The sequence below is a fragment of the Thamnophis elegans genome, chromosome 12 (genome assembly GCF_009769535.1).
Source record: "Thamnophis elegans isolate rThaEle1 chromosome 12, rThaEle1.pri, whole genome shotgun sequence".
In the NCBI taxonomy this organism is placed as follows: domain Eukaryota; kingdom Metazoa; phylum Chordata; class Lepidosauria; order Squamata; family Colubridae; genus Thamnophis; species Thamnophis elegans.
Genome location: NC_045552.1, coordinates 11,540,437 through 11,557,420, shown reverse-complemented (window position 1 = coordinate 11,557,420; position 16,984 = coordinate 11,540,437). Strand labels below are relative to the sequence as shown.

Sequence of the window (16,984 nt, the reverse complement as noted above, 5' to 3'; positions counted from 1 at the left end):
ATTCCCAATAGTTGGTCTTTGATCTGATGGGATCCTCTTACTTGCCTCTCTTGGTTCCAGAGGTGGGTTGCTATCGGTTTGCACCAGTTCGATCGAACTGGTAGTGGAAATTGGGATGCAGTTACCGAACCAGTAGGGGCAGCAGGCTGGCCACATCCCCGAACTGGTCCCCCGGTCCCCCATATCCTTGCCGGCATGTTTTTTAGTCATTTTATAATGTTCTGCACATGTGCAGAACAATCTACAGCAGAGGTGGGTTCCTACCAGTTCGCACCTATTTGGTAGAACCGGTTCGTCAAATCTACCGAACCAGTTAGAAGAGGTTCCATCAGTGGACCCGGAAAGCAGGCCACACCTACAGAAGAGGTTCCAAAATTTTTTGAAACCCACCACTGGCAAGAATCTTGTAACCTGACAGCTTTAAGAATTGCATGCTTCAAGGCCAGAGTTTCTGAATAGCTACTTGGACCAACCTAAGTACTAATTCATAATTTCATATCTGGTCACATGGGCAGCAAGCCACTCCCATCTGGTCACATGGGTGGCAAGCCACTCCCACAAAGGAGGCCACACCCACAGAGTAGGTTCCAACAATTTTTGAAACCCACCACTGATCTACAGGCACCTGCGCCTGCAGAAGCAACGTGCGGTGGGCGCAAGTGAAGGGCATACGAAGAGAACCAGTAGTTACGCTGGCAGCAACCCACCCCTGCTTCGTGTCTTCCATTTTCAGCACAGATAAATACAGGTGGAAGCACAACCAAAAACCAATCAAAGCTAAACAGAATGAGACTTGGAAGGACTGTGCACTAGAATGGAAAGCTGAAAAAGACTGGGGAAGCCAGGCAGTGGTAACCTTCTGTGGTATTGCCACCCTGGAGACAACATGGATCATGGACATCTACGTGGCCATCAGGAGCTGAGCAAAAGTGAGGGGAGACTTGGCTTTGCACGATGTTTACAGGGGCCGTAAGAAAAATAAAAATTGTGAGTGGTTTCCCTACGGACCCTGGCATATTTAACATGCTAAGATCCCCATTTTGGCATACTGTACCATTAGGAAGTAACAGCACTTAGACTTATATACTGCTTCATGATGCTTTATAGTCCCCTCTAAGGGGTTTGCAGAGTCAGCCTCTTGCCCCCAACAATCTGGCTTCTCATTTTACCCACCATGGAAGGATGGAAGGCTGAGTCAACCTTGAGCCCGATGAGATTTGAACTGCCAAATTGCAGGCAGCCAGCAGGCAGCAGAATTAGCCTGCAGTACTGCACTCTCACCACTGCGCCACCATGGCTCAAGGACAAGAAAATGAATATTCAAATCAATAAATGTTAATAAATTATTTTTTAGTAAATATTAATAAAATTAATGTTAACAATTTAAATGCAATAATTTAAATAGTAAAGGAGACTATTTGTAGCTCAGTCTGGAAATGAGAGGTCCTTGGTGCTCTCATCGCTTGATTGTTTTCTTGCAGAAATTTCATTACCCAATCTAGGTAACATCATCAGAGCTAGCACAGATGATGTTACCTCGTTTGCGTAATGAACCGTCTGCAAGAAAACAACCAGACTCAGAGAGGACAAGAAAACTGTATTTTACCCAAGAGAATTTCGCTGAAAAATTCTTTGGAAAAAAAGAAAGAAAGAAAGAAATCAAACTGAGCGAGAAAAGGAAAGAAAAAACACAGACAATTTTTTTGGCAGAGCGCTTGAAAAAAAACCCCCGACATTATCCTACCCCCCAATTTAGAGTTAGGAACACAGCACAGAAGAAAGAAAGTGGGAGGAATCAAACTCTGCTTTATTTCTGGATGTCATTGCCTAGATGTGACTTCTGGGATTTTAGCCGGAAACCAGTACAGAGAACGATGGCTGAGGGGGGAGGAGTAAATGAAGCTCCCCACTTGCCATTCTGCAGTTACCTTGTCTGCATCAGCGTTCTTCAATGCTGCTTTCCAGATGTGCTGGATGACCTAAATCCTCATCTAGATATGGCCTGCGGCTATTCTGGCTGAGGATTTCAGGAGCTGGAGTATATAGCATACCCGGAAAGCAAAGAGACTTCGGAAAGTTGTTCATACAAGGCAGGGTTGGGTCCCTGCCAGTTCTAACCTTTTCTATAGAAGAGGTTCCACAAATCTACCGTGCTGTTTAGAACCGGTTCCAGCTCTCTCCCCCTGCCCGTTCGCACATCATCAAGATGAAGAGGGAGAGGAGGAATTCTGGGAGTTGAAGTCCACAAGTCTTAAAGCTGTCAAGTTTGAACACCCCTGGGGTTTTTTTTCCTAAAGGGTTAGGGGTGCAAGGGTCTTGTAACTTGACAGCTTTAAGACTTGCATGCTTCAAATGCCAGAGTTTCTGAGCCAACATTTTGGTTGCTAAGCAAGAGCGTTGTTAAGTGAGTTTCACCACATTTTACAAGTTGGCCACGCCCACCCAGTCACATGGCTGCCAAGCCACTCTCACCTGGTCACATGGCCGGCAAGCCACTCCCAAAAAGCAGGCCACATCTACAGAAGAGGTTCTAAATTTTTTTGAAACCCACTATTGATACAAGGGAGCTGATAATTCCTAACTTCATTTATTAAGAGCACGACTAAATGCCACATGCAGGATGAATTTTGCCTCACTTTCCTGCCCCATAATTCTGTTCTTTGCCAGTTTCAGGGCATCCTATGGTGATGACATCACTAACTGCTTCTTCACTGCATGACTACACTTCATGTCAGGGGTCCCTAACGCCCGGTCCGTGGCCTGGTATTGGTCTGTGGCCCATTGGGGACTGTCTGTGCAAGCAGCGGGCAAGTGTGCAAACATGCAAAGCTGTATTTGTGTGAACAGTGTGTGCAGTGGTGGGATTCCAAATCTTTTCCTACCGCAAAGGTGGTATTCAACAGGTTCTGACCGGTTCTGGAGGACTGATAGTGGAAATTTTGAGTAGTTCGGAGAACCGGTAAATACCACCTCTGGCTGGCCCCGCCCCCATCTATTCTCTGGCTCCCGAGTCCCAGCTGATTGGGAGGGAATGGAGATTTTGCAGTATCCTTCCCCTGCCACGCCCACCAAGCCACGCCCACAGAATTGGTAGTAAAAAAGTTTTGAATCCCACCACTGTCCTACTGGTTCTATGACAGCATGCTTCATACAGGCACATAGCACTCAAAGACCACACTCGGTATCAGCGCTGGTGAACTGAGCTGTTTTTTATCTCAGCTGAGGCGCAGCAATTTGCTTTGTTGCGCGGATCAGCTGAGGTAAAAAACAAGGGAATATAGGACAGGGAACGATGGGATGGGGTGGGGTGAGAGGGCGGGGCCAACCAGAGGTGGTTTTTGCCGGTTCTCTGAACTACTCAAAATTTCCCCTATCGGTTCACTTGAACCGGTCTGAACCAGCTGAGTACCACCTCTGGGTGTGTGTGTACAAAACCATCTCCTCCCCCTCCCTGTTGCCGCTGCTGATCCGCATAGCTGGGAAGGTTGGAGAACACTGCTTTACATGGTCTTGAACTCTATTGCTTAAATAATGTCTCTCTTGCATACAAGAAACAAAAAGCTAGGGAAAAGCATCTTTCGCTTTGGTGAATAGGTGCTATTCCAAGCTCACGGTTTAACTTTGTTTGCGGTCCACATGCAGAGTCTGTTTCTCGCTCCCCCAGCTTAGCTTATGTACAAATCTCAGGTTCTGTTCTCCAGGCTAACATTTGTCTTCCTCTACCCTTTGACCTACCTGGGCGTGGTCATTCTGTACCGCAGTCAAGTAGTTCTCCAGTGCCGCACGGCGGTTATCATTCAGCAGTGCTACTACACGGGCCAGGTGGGTCTCCACCAGCCGCTGGCGCTCTCCAGCCACCTGCTCTTCCAGTGTCTGGAGGACAGATTGGAAGTGCTAGAAAGCAAGAAGAAGAGAGAAGCCATTCAGGGTATTTCAGAATAAGAGTTAGGAGGGACCTTGGAGGTCTTCTAGTCCAACCCTTGACTCAAGCAGGAGACCTTATATCATTTCAGACAAATGGATGTCTGATCTCTTCTTTAAAACCTCCAGTGTTGGCGTACCCACAACCTTCAAAGACAACCTGTTCCAGTGATTAATAGATCTAACTGTCAGCAAATTTCTCCTTAGTTCTAGGTTGCTTCTCTCCTTGATTAGCTTCCATCCATTCCTTCTTGTTCTGCCTTCAAATGCTTTGGAGAATAAGTTGACTCCCTCTTCTTTGTGGCAGCCCCTCAAATATCGGAATACTGCTATCATATTATCAACCCTAGTCCTTCTTTTCACTAGATTAGACATATTCAATTCCCACAGTCATTCTTCATATATTTTAGAAGCCCCCTAATCATTTTAGTTGCTCTTCTCTGTACTCTTTCCAGAATCTCAACATCTTTTTTATATCGTGGTGACCAAAACTGGATGCAGTATTCTAAGTGTGGTCTTACCAAGGCATTATGAAATGGTACTAACACTTCACATGATTTTGATGCACTAATACTGTATCAGGGGTCAGCTTTGAAAATTTCAGCAACGGGTTCTCTGCCTGGTTGCTTGGTAGGCGTGGCCATGGTGGGAGTGGCCTAGTCAGTCTCCTGCACTATGGTAGGGGGGTGTTTTCACCTTCCCCAGGCTCCGGAGGCTTTCCTTGAGCCTCTGGGAGAGCGAAAACTTCCTCTCCTGGGCTCCAGAGGCCTTCTGGGATGCCTGTCCCCTGAGCCTCTGCATGGGCCCTGCACTTACTTTGCATTCAAAATGGGCCGTGTGGAGACTCCTGGGAGGGGAGGGATGGGATGGGCGAGGCCAGCCAGGGGTAGGATTTGGAAGTTCTCTGAATCAGCCATAACATTGGCTACGAGTTCTCCTGAACCTGTAGCAGCCCACCCCTGATTAAAAGGCAGGTGAATATGGACCTGGCAAAAAACTTGGGTGAAAGCCCTTCATGGTATTGGACCTGGGTACTTGAGAGACCGCCTGCTGCCAATCACCTCCACTAGACCGATTAGATCCCACAGATTAGGCCTCCTCCGAATTCCATCCGCCGGCCAGTGCCGGCTGGCGACTACTTGGAGGAGAGCCTTCTCTGTGGCTGCTCCGACCCTCTGGAACGAACTCCCCGTGGAGATTCGAACCCTCACCACCCTCCAGGCCTTCCGCAAAGCCCTTAAAACCTGGCTGTTCCGACAGGCCTGGGGCTAAAGAGCTGTTGCCCCCGTCTCGAATGGTATGACTGTTGTGTGTTTTTAAATTATGTATTGTTATGTTTTGTCTTTATTTTCTGTCTGTACCCCCCTTCCCTGATTTGAATTGTGAGCCGCCCTGAGTCCCCTTCGGGGGAAAAGGGCGGCATATAAATATAATAAAATCAATCAAATCAATCAATCAATCAAAGACCCTGGGAACTTTATTACAGCAAAATGTAAAATTATATTCCTGAACATGCGTGCAGACATAGTTTTTCCTCCCGAAGGCTCAGGATAGATCAATAGCAAAGTGACAACATCCAATTCCTTGAAACCCAATAAAATTATCATTAAAAAGCTTAAGATTACTCAAGCCACCTACAGAGACAATGACACTCAAACACAACAAAGCCTTCCATGCAGAGCTTATTCTCCTAGAAGCAGGTGTTTAATTAATTACCTGAATGTGTTTCGGGAGTTTATATCGTGGCTGTCAAATAAAAACCCAGGATGGCTTAAAACACTTTGTCAAAAAAGACAATTAATCGATTGCCACACATTTTAACACCTCTTCTGTATGAAAAATGGTAGATTCTAAAATTTTTGAAAAAGAGCAACACGAGCAGCTTTTAAAGACCCCTAACTTTAAGGTTTTCAAGGAGAGAACCCAAAAAAATCATTGGGGGAGTTGACAAGACTTATTTATTTATTTATTTATTTATTTATTTATTTATTTATTTATTTACTTACTTACTTACTTACTTACTTACTTACTTACTTATTTATTTATTTATTTATTTATTAGACTTATATACTGCTTCATAGGGCTTTCAGCCCTCTCTAAGCGGTTTACAGAGTCAGCATATTGCCCCCAACAATCCGGGTCCTCATTTTACCCACCTCGGAAGGATGGAAGGCTGAGTCAACCTTGAGCCGGTGAGATTTGAACAGCCGAACTGCAGAACTGCAGTCAGCTGAAGTAGACTGCAGTGCTGCATTTAACCACTGCGCCACCTTGGCTCTCACCATGCCGGGGACAGAGGTGTTTTTGCCTTCCCCAGGCTCCAGAGACCGTAAATGGGCCTATTTCTGGCCTTCCGGAACTCCAGGACCGGGAGGCCCATTTTTCACCCTCCCCGAGCCTCCACATGGGCCCTGCACTCACCTCGCATTCAAAACAGGCCACGTGGAGACATAGGGAGGGGTGGGGAGGGTGGGAGGGAGGGACCCACCAAATGTGGGATTTGTAGATTCTCTGAACTGGCTGTAACGTTAGCTACAGATTCTCCCAAACTGGGAGAACCGTAGCAGCCCAGCCCTGGAGGTTAGTCTACAATATTTGAAGATTTATTACAAATTACTTTAAAAAAAAACCAATGTTTGGAAACTGTCAGCTATCAATGGATATGCGCTAAGGACAAACGACAACATCCGCTCACGGATAGGCTAAAAGAAACAGATAGGAGGCCATTGGGTGGATTTAACTTTTGTTTTGTTTTTGGTAAAACCATGTTTGGGCTTTCTCTCAGAGTAGGAACCCATTCAAGTTGTTTTCCAATAGCGAAGAAGAGAAAGAATGCCACTATTATGCACACAGAATAGAATCAAGCAACAGATAGAGACGACAGAGGGGCATTGTAATTCCAGCTCAGCTAAACTGTTTATAACAATTTCCTGAAACTAAGTTGAACTTGTAAATCACACGGAACCCAAAATGTCAGGCATGGAAATCAAAAGATAATGCCAACAGCTGAATGGAATGGAAAGGACAATGGTGTTGCCCTGGGTCAAGAAACCCACCAGTGAGGAGTCTCTTGGTTAATCTACTAGTTCACCTAATCTTGACATGGATTTATCGCTGTTAAAATATCTTTATTAAATTTCCCCAAACAAACATTAAAATACAAAGGGAAGGGAGTTCCATGGATGGTTGGCCAACCTCACCTCATTCAGTGCTTGCCGGTCTGTTTTAGGCAGGTTTTTGGCTTCGTTGTCAGCTTCAGCCCATTCCTTCATCACCTGTGAAATCATAACAGGAGAACAGTGGTGTTTGTTATGTTATCATAACAAAAGGACAGGGAGGGGTTTCTGCTGTAGAAATTGCTTCCGGAAAAGCAGTTTCTGTTGTCTGGGGAGATTCTCAATCATCCAGGTCATAGTTGTCTCAAAGGTGCTTTTCTTCCTTGAGGAAGAAAACGTTTCGCTTCTCATCCAAGAAGCTTCATTAGTTCTGATGGTCATACTAACCAAGGGGTGGGTTCCTGTACAGGTTGGTACCGCTTCGCTTCGCTCACGTGTGCAGCCTCCGTGCGTTGCTTGTGCATGCTCAGTGGACTGAAAATTGTTCTGTGCATGCACAGAAACATGCCGGCAACAGCAGAAAGACCGGGGAACCAGTTCGGGGGCATGGCCAGCCTGAATCACTGCTGGTTCTGCGACCCAGGCCAGATAAATCACCACTACTGGTTCGGCCGAACCAGGAGCAACCCACCTCTAGTACTGACTATCCTTCCATCCCCCTGCCATTGAGCCATTGTCTCTAACCTAGGTCATGGTTGTCCTAAAAGTGCTTTTTTCAACAGGCAACTGGACTTTCTAGTTCTTCTTTGAAGACGTTTCACTTCTCATCCAAGAAGCATCTTCAGCTCTGACTGGATGGTGGGAGCTGAAGATGCTTCTTGGATGAGAAGCAAAACGTCTTCAAAGAAGAACCAGAAAGTCCAGTTGCCTGTTGAAAAAGCACCTTTGGGACATTAAGCATGGTCTTCTCCTTGTTGCACATTGATTACTGCTCTGCATAGTGACCCAACTTTACTAAGCCATCAGAGCCTGACTCCCAATCTCTCAAAGCTAGAGAGAACTATCTGCCTGAACAAGGAAGAGGAAGCTGTTTTCATGGACTTATAGAACTGTGGAGCTGATCATTTGTTCAACTATTTATGATATGCAGGAAACTATCAACTATGATGTGTAGGAAAACCAAATAAGCTATCCATGGGAGGCGGTCGCTCCACTCCCTTCTTAGAAACCTCCAGAGTAGAAAAATACCAATTTCACTGCTGACACTGTTAACTTGTAATAGTGGTTCAACGTTGATCTCTTTTGATATGAACTTTAAGTTAAAAAATAACAACTGATCCCTGATCTGCAAAACATGGAAACTATTTCCCCATGGAATAATTCTTTAGGAAGCAACAAAAAAGTAAAAGAGAGAAAGAAAGAAAGAAAGAAAGAAAGAAAGAAAGAAAGAAAGAGGGAAAGAGAGAAAGAAAAGAAAAAGAAAGAAGGAAGGAAGGAAGGAAAGAGGAAAGGAAAGAAGAAAATAAAAAAGAGAAAAAAACAAGGAAAAAAGGAAGGAAAGAAAAAGGGAAGGAAAGAAGAAAATAAAAAAGAGACAAAAACAAGGAAAAAAGAAGGAAAGAAAAGAAAGAAGGAAGGAAAGAAAGAAGGAATGAAGGAAAGAAAAGAAATAGAGAAGGAAGGAAGGAAAGAAAAGAAAGAAAGAAAGAGAAGGAAGGGAGGAGGGAAGGAAGGAAATAAATTAAGAAAGAAAAAAAGGAAAAAAGGAAGGAAAGAAAGAAAGAAGGAATGAAGGAAAGAAAAGAAATAGAGAAAGAAGGAAGGAAGGAAGGAAAGAAAGAAAAAAGAAAGAAAGAGAAGAAAGGAAGGAGGAAAGGAAGGAAAGAAAGAAATTAAAAAAGAGAAAAAAACAAGGAAAAAAGGAAAGAAAGAAAGAAGGAAAGAAGGAAGGAAGGAAGACTTAGACATGGCTCCTACAAATCAATATGATTTATATTGCACATCCATCATTTCTAAAGGAAATAGATCGTCCCCATCATTGTAAGGGTGCAATCTGTCGAGAGAGATTCTTTGATGGCCCCGTGAGTGTGGTCTGAAGTCATCCAACTGAACCATACAAGGAAAGCTTGTGTATCTGCAAGCTGAGCAAATCCTCCTTCCTGTCTGTCCAGCCATTACCTCATTAATCTGTTTCATGCGCCGCTCCTCCAGGTCCATCTTGGCTCGCAGGAAGTTGGCATGTTCATTCCCATCTCCAGGCATTTCGAAATAAACATCCACCCCATCCGTTGGGCGAGGGGTTGGGGTCACTGTATAGACAGCAGCAGACATGTTACACAAGGCCATGCCTTATCGGTCTTAAAGCAGAGATAACATAATCTGCTGCCTTTAAAATGTTTTGGACAACAACAACAAATGGAAAGGATTATATAAGAGCCATGACGGCACAGTGGTTAGAGTGCAGCATTGCAGGCTAATTCTGCCGACTGCCAGCAGTTCGATTCTCACTGGCTCGGGATTGACTCAGCCTTCCGTCCTTCCAAGGTCAGCAAACTGAGAACCCAGATTATTGGGGACAATAGGCTGACTATAAACCGCTTAGAGAGGGCTGTAAAACAATGCCCCCCAACCTTTTGGGCCCCAGGGACTGATTCGGTGGAGAGAGACCGGCGGGATGTGGTTTTGCATGCTGCTTGCATCCCGTGGATGGGGCTTCGCTTGTTTGTGTGGCCTGGTTTCTGGTATGCTGTGGTCTGATGCTAGTCCACGGATGGGTGGGTAGGTTGGAGACTCCTGCTATAAAGCACTATGACGCAGTGTAGCAATAGCAGTTAGACTTATATACCACTTCACTGTGCTTTACAGCCCCTCTAAGCGGTTTACAGAGTCAGCCTCTTGCCCCCAACAATCTGGATCCTCATTTTACTGACCTCAGAAGGATGGAAGGCTGAGTCAACCTTGATATAAGTCTAAGTGCTACTGCTATATACCAGGGCTCAGTTAGTGGGTGAATCCAGCCTAAAAAAACCATGGACTTATCTAAAAAGGGAGCCTAGGAATGCAGAGAATGTAAACACTCATCCATTATTGACGGACACGATGAGGGCTCGGTATAAGAGACAATCCAATTTCTCCTTGAGAGAGGACAGAACTGCAAGCATTTGCGAAAGGTTTGAGATCTGGCTCAGTGTAATTACGAACAGGATTCTCCCTTGCTCAGAAATTCAACTGCAATCCCTACTCTTCCTGGAATATAATTAAGATTCAATTACTCTCCTCGGTGGGTCCCCAATTTCTGCAGCAGCCTGACATCCGATGGATTTGCATTCCGGAGCACGCAAAGCACACTCAATCTGCTTCCTCTGTTTAAAATACTCCTGACCCTGCAGAAGTCACCTATCTCGAATATTTAAAACCGTCCAGGCGTGCAAATCTATTTGGGCACAGCATCCCGCAGTGATTAGTTTCAGGATGGAAGGAAAGCACGCGAGCCCCCTCATTTCCCCCTCTGAACGAGGCTTTGATTCTAAGCATCATCTACCCCTTAGTGTCAGGGAGAGCCAGGTTCAGTGCTCTCTGCAAAACAGACTTCCCATTGTGAAGAGGAGGAGGTGATGGGCACTCAGAGAAGCAGCTGAACAGCTTAGCATTTCCTTCTTTCTCAACCTAGTCGTAGCTGGCATCCTGCCTCTCTACTTTCTGTGCCCCAGAGGTCCTTATTTTTCAGGATCTGTATTCCTCTCTCTTTTGATCTGTCTTTGATTTTGCCCTGGCTGCCATTGTCTCAAAGTTCCGAGAAGGCCTTGAGAAAAATGCCAAAGGTCTTCTTTCATCATTAATAGTCTTCATAGGGTGGTCTTTTTTCTTCTTCTAGATCAGAGGTGTCAAACTCAAGGCCTGGGGTCCAGAACTGGCCGATGGGGTGCTTAGATATGGCCTGCGGGGCTGCCCTGGAAATAGTGAAGGACCTGATCGCAGTGCCTCTGCCAGTGAAAACGGAGCTCGTGAGGGCCACGTGAGACCCTCCCTAGCTCTGTTTTTGCTGGCAGAAGGTTGCAGGAGGCTGTCCCAGCCAAAAACGGAGCTCATGAGGACCACGTGTGGTTCCCCCCTAGCTCCATTTTCAGTGGCAGAGGATTGCAGGAGGCCGTCCCAGCTGAAAACGGAGCTCGGGAGCCTGTTTTCACTGGCAGAGTGCTCAGGCCACTACAGCTGCCCTCCCAAGTGATGTCATGATGCCATGCCCCTCCCCAGGTCAAACACAACCCTAAAGCGGCCCTCAATGAAATCAAGTTTCTGGATGCACAGGTAGTGCTCTACTTACAGCCACAAGTAAGCCTGAAATTTCTGTTGCTAAGCAAGACAGTAAGTGAGTTTCACCCCGTGTTATGACACTTCTTGCCACAGTTGTTAAGTGAATCACCGCAGTTGTTAAGTTAGCAACAGGGTTGTTGCTGCCCCCATTGACTAAAGTTGTCAGAAGGTCACAAAAGATGATCCCATGATCTTGGCACATTACTTTCTATCATGAATACATAGCAGTTCTCAATGTCTGAATTTTCACCGCATGACCATGGGAATGCTGTTATGGTCATAAGCATGAAAAACGGACATAAATCCCTTTTTTTCCAGTGCTGTTGTAACTTCAAATGGCCACTAAATAAATGGTTGTAAATCAAGGACTGCCTGTAATCCACAGATTTGTAACCGTTGCCTATGGCAGGGATGTTAAACTTGACTTCATTGAGGGCTGCATCAGGGTTGTGTTTGACTTGCGGACAGGCAGAGTGGGCGTGGCCAGCTTGACGTCACTCGTGTCGGGGGCACCTGTGGTAGCCCGAGTGCTCTGCCAGAGAAAACAGGCTCCTGACCTCTGTTTTCAGCTGCGACGGCCTCCTGCAACCCTCTACTAGCGAAAATAGAGCTCGGGAGGGCCGTCCATCTGCAAGCTTCGTTTTCATTGGCAGAGCAGTGGTGGGATTCAGCCAGTTCGCACCACTTCAGGAGAACCGGTTGTTAACTTTCTGAGCACTTTGGTGAACTGGCTGTTGGAAAAAATCATTAGGGCAGAGAACCGGTTGTTCAATTATTTGAATCCCAGAGGCACCACGGGCTAGTCCAGGGTGGCCCCATGAGCCAGATCTAAGCACCCTGTGGGCCAGATCCAGTCCCCAGCCCTTGAGTTTGATACTGTCAGCCTCCGCTTTGCTACTGCTTCAGCTGCCATTGAAATGGGGGGGGGCATGGTATTTGGGAGGGGAATCGTTGTGCTGGAGGAAGATTCTAGATTTTGAACTGACCACCTTACTGCGCATGTGGAGGAGGAGTGTTTCCCGCCAAGGCCAACGGCCCAGCATTCCATCTTGGTGATGCCTTTCGATGTTATCTCACACCTGACACTTGGGAGAATTATAATTGGACTGTATACGGGATGCCAAGGGGAGGGGAATGAATTATACAATATATTATTCGCTTTCGCGCCTAAATAATCAGATTTAGCTTAGCTTCGCTTCTTTTCATTTATAATTAGTAAAAGTACACTTGATTTCAACAAATGGAGTCCGGTGGTTTTCTTTCCTGATTTGTGAATGAAGAAGGGCTGACAAATACCCCTGTCCTATGGCCTTCAGATACTCTGCCCTCCTCTTTTGAAGTCCCAGAGCATACAGGTTTTTTTTTAGTTTAGGGAGACATTTGAGGATAACCTAACGTCAAATCCATCAAAACAAAACAAACCTTTTTTTTTGGTTGCTTCTGGGGACCATGAAATCACCAGCAACACCCTCTGCGGCTCTCAAGAGGCCAAAACGGTTTTAGAAAATGATGTTTCCCCTGTTTACCCATTTAATCTAACCATGTGGTCCTCCAGAGAAGCATTAGAGGCTGCCCTTCTCTCTCTGTGTTGATACGGTCTCTCCCTTGGGAGGTTGAGACGGTAATGAAGAGCAAGAAAGGACATGGACCTTGGAAGGTGCTCTGTGAGGTTGACTCTAAAGATGGATCTTTCCCTCCACTGCTTACCTTTGACATCTTCTTCTGTGGTCTGAGTTGTAGTGGTGATGGTGGTTTGAGTGATGCTGTCATCGTAGTATCCTGGCTCCACGTAATAGTCATCCCAGGCAGTACGGAAACGGTTAGAGTCAGGAGCACTCTCTCCAGGAATCTCTTCTTCTTCCTCCTCTTCCTCCTCCTCCTCCTCCTCCTCCTCCTCTTCTTCCTCCACTTCCTCTTCCTCTTCTTCATCCACATTCCTGTCTTCCTCCAATTCCAAGCTTTCTTCCTCTGTTGGAATACGCCCTGTCGGGACTTTGTTGCTGAAGAAAAGATCCATCGAGTTTAAGATTGCAAACAAGTCCATCAAGCAAGAAGATGCATTTGAGGAACAGGGGAAAGGGACCAGAGAGACTTTTCCCCCCTGGGAAAAGGAAAATATTCCTATTCAACTATATATTCCTGTAGGAGCAGTGTCGTCAATTGTGCGCTATTATTTTGTCTTTTAATGATCCCGTAATCCCTTACATTGGGGTGGAGTCGGAACAACTAAAAGGGAGCTGAGTGTTTACTCGCTGGATGCCCTTCCTGATGCCAATGCAGAGTTCTCAGCAGATAATTTCTCATTGTGCCCAGAGAGAGAAACATCTGCCGCTACCTAGGATCGAATTCACAGCCTCCTGATCATGAGGCGAGAGCTCCACCGCTAGGTCCCAACACCACTCTTCAATTTTGTGCTAATTAAGTGATAAACCGTATGCGTACACACCAGTGGTGGGTTACGACCGGTATGCCCCAGTATGGGCATACCAGTGCCTGCCGGGAGCATTAGGTACCGTTCTGGTACAGTGCTCTGGAGGGGCCATCTGCCCACCCACGCTCTTTACCAGTATTTGAGCTGTTTGGGGCTTCCGCGCACCCGCATGGAGTGTACGACGCATGCACAACGCTCCGCCGAGCAGCTGGAGCATCATGGGCGGTAAGTAGGCATGCATGCTTTGCACGTGTGCGCCAGGGGTGGGTTTCTCGCCCTGTTCCAACCGGTTCGGTTGAAACGGGGCCGGCGGCGTCCTCGTGCACGCGCGCAGTGCACACATGCATACTAGCGTCTGTGCAATGCTCCAGCTGCTCCTGGAGGATCGCGCAGGCACTGTATGTGTCCTGCGCATGCGTGGAAGTGCAGAACTCGTCAAAACCGTGTAAGGAGCACGGGCAGGCGGGTGGGCCCTTCGCCGTTCCCGGAAGTTACTTACTTCCGGGTTCACCGACCAACCGGTTTGCGGGGACCGCCGCTAACCGGTTGAAACCCACCCCTGGTGTGCGCCCACGCATTCATGTGATGGCTGCCTGGCCCCGTTGCACCGTACCGTTTGCACCGGTATCCGGGAACCCACCACTCATACATACATATATGCACACATATGTATCTAAACATTTCCTTGCAGATTTCCCCTTTAAGATCCAGGTCCAGGAACATTCTCTATTAAATACGCTTTGCAAGGGGTAAGATTTGGCCTCGGTGTAATCTTAACCACCTTCCTAGGCAGCTGGATCTGCTCAAACTCATCCGCTCACCTGCGCAGGGCTTCCTCCCTTAAATGGGCAAGCACCGGGGGACTCTCTGTAGTTTGCTCCACCCTGATGGCTGGCGGGCGTGAGGGGCAGCACACATACTCCACACCTCGGAAACGGTCGGCTCCACAAGGCAGTAGCATGCCGTAGCTGTGTAGCTCAAGATGTTCACCACTGCAGGCCTGGAAGTGGGGGGGATATGAACAAGGTTAAAATGTGCTGCAGTGCAACACCCAGAGACTGTTTCACACGACTCGGTGAACTTGCCCAGAGTGCCATGTAAACCTAGGCCATACGTTTGAGTTTTATCATTTGAACTTGGGTAACCGACGTGAGAGTAAAGTGTTGTTCACTTAACACAGTTGCATGCTGTGAAAACTTGTCAAGTCTACCTAGGTAGACCAGACTGGAGACCTGACCAGATGATCTAATTCTACTTTACTATAAAGCTATATTAACAGCATCTTTCATGTCTGAAAATTCTACCCCTGTCTCCTTGCCTCCCCCACCCTTTTCATGAACCTGTAATCTCTTGCATCGGGGTGGAGTCAGGATGACTGGATGGAGCTGAGTGTTTACTGGCCCGATGCCCTTCCTGATGCCTACATGGAGTTTGCAGCAGATATTTTCTCTTGGAGCCCACAAATATAAATATCTGCCACTGCCTAGGATGGATCTCACAGCCTCCTGATTATGAGACAAGGGCTCCACCTCTAGGCCACCACACCACTCCTACCCCCATCTCCATCTCCAGGTGCCCCTGGCATGAGTGGTGTCAGGCTGGCCACGCCCACCCCGGCCGTACCCCCTTCCCCATTGAGACTGCCCTCAATGAAATCGAGTTTGACACCCCTGTTCTGTGGTTCCTCCTAGACTGTGGCATGATCACCAAACTTGCTTATCTCACGGTGATACCTTCTTAAGATCTTTAATAAGAAGGCAACGAAGCAACCCGTTATCAACCCATGCTTGAAAGAAGGGCTCAACAATTCAGAACGATCTTGATAAATAATCTCCTTATCCCTTTGGATTTCTTGCCAGCCCTTTTAACTTCCATGGGCTCAAGTAGAAATGCTGGAATGCGGTTGATAAGGAGTCCATAGTTACTCACCTCTTTAGCCACACTATGCCAATACAAGTAGGTCTCGCAGGAGTCCATTTTCTCTTGGTGTAGGAATTTGCACTTGTCTGGTACAAGAAGTGCTTCGCTCACAAACTCGCCCACTGGGGGAAGAGAAGAGCAAGTAGGTACTGGTGTCAAGGGTTTATTACTTTGTCCTATCAAGGAGCTATTTATTGTAGCTACGCCTGGCAATAGAGGCTACAACTGTTAAGATTATAATGATTCCTCTGTTCTCCCATGTTTTGTGTCACTAATGGAGGGTCTGAACCAGAGATGGTATTCAGCTGGTTCTCTCCGGTTTGGGTGAACCGGTAGCGGTGGCTAGGCTCCGCCCACCCATCCTGACATAATGCGTGAGCATTGCACATGCCTAGAAGGCGGTGTGCATGCCCAGATTGTCTTCTATGCAGGCCGCCTTCTATGCATGCAAGAATGCGCTCATATTTGCGAACCGAGAGTGAAGGTAAGTGAATCCCAACTCTTGGGATTCTTTAGATTTTTATTGACCACAACTCTCAGCACCCTTGACCATGCTAACCAGCAATGATCCAGGATCTAGGATCCAGTAGTTTTTAAGTTTGGAAAGCTGCAAGTTCCTCTACTTGATCACTCTGATTCTTCCCAGAGAGACATGAGTAGCTTAGCACCAGTTTTGAAGGCAGGAGGTTTTGTAGATCAGATTTGGTCTGATCATGACTATAATACCATAATGCCCAGTCAAAATGGCCAGGAATTATGGGACCCAACGCCTGACAAGCATGGAAAGTATTAATTTGCCAAAGGTTCATCGGGATGGACGAAAGTTTAATTTGACAAAAGGCAAAATTCCCTTCAAAGCATGTGTAAAGTAGGCAAGACCAAAATATCTATAGCAACAAGCTTCACTCTAAAATCTCTGCCTGGAAAATTGGTAAGTTAAAGAATTATCTGCAACCCCAAATTGGAAAAACTCCAAGAACTGCAAGATAATGTTAATGACAGAGATAAACAATTTGGGGTTTTCTGCGCCAAAGTTTGGATTGCAACTCCTAATTCCTTGTCACTGGTCATTTTGCCTTGCCCCCCACCCCCGCCCCCCGATACTGAGACCCTAAACTATTGAAGGATTTCAAGTGGCTTCCTTTCTAATTGTAATGCAATAAGCATTTAGTGGGGAAAGTGCCACCATAGCAATTTTTCCTGGAAAAGAATGACACAGACGCCTTGTCCATAACCAATTTCTGCACCAATAGCCGCTTCTTCATTTCTGCTCAAAAATAAAGTCCCACTGAATTGGACTAAATGCATATAACTTTGATTTCTACTGAATCAGAGTTAAGTG

General features: G+C 46.4%; 1 protein-coding gene across 2 annotated transcripts in view; it reads right to left on the bottom strand.

Annotated features, from left to right (window-relative positions):
• APLP1 (amyloid beta precursor like protein 1) overlaps positions 1-16,984 on the bottom strand; it is a 58,630-nt gene that overhangs the window by 26,364 nt on the left and 15,282 nt on the right. For both annotated transcript variants that reach the window (XM_032228214.1, XM_032228215.1), the window contains exons 4-9: positions 15,652-15,764; positions 14,544-14,722; positions 12,999-13,291; positions 9,156-9,286; positions 7,122-7,196; positions 3,736-3,894 (exon numbers count right to left, since the gene is read on the bottom strand). In XM_032228214.1, coding sequence (XP_032084105.1) covers positions 3,736-3,894; positions 7,122-7,196; positions 9,156-9,286; positions 12,999-13,291; positions 14,544-14,722; positions 15,652-15,764 — 950 coding nt within the window. The remainder of the gene's footprint in view (positions 1-3,735; positions 3,895-7,121; positions 7,197-9,155; positions 9,287-12,998; positions 13,292-14,543; positions 14,723-15,651; positions 15,765-16,984) is intronic.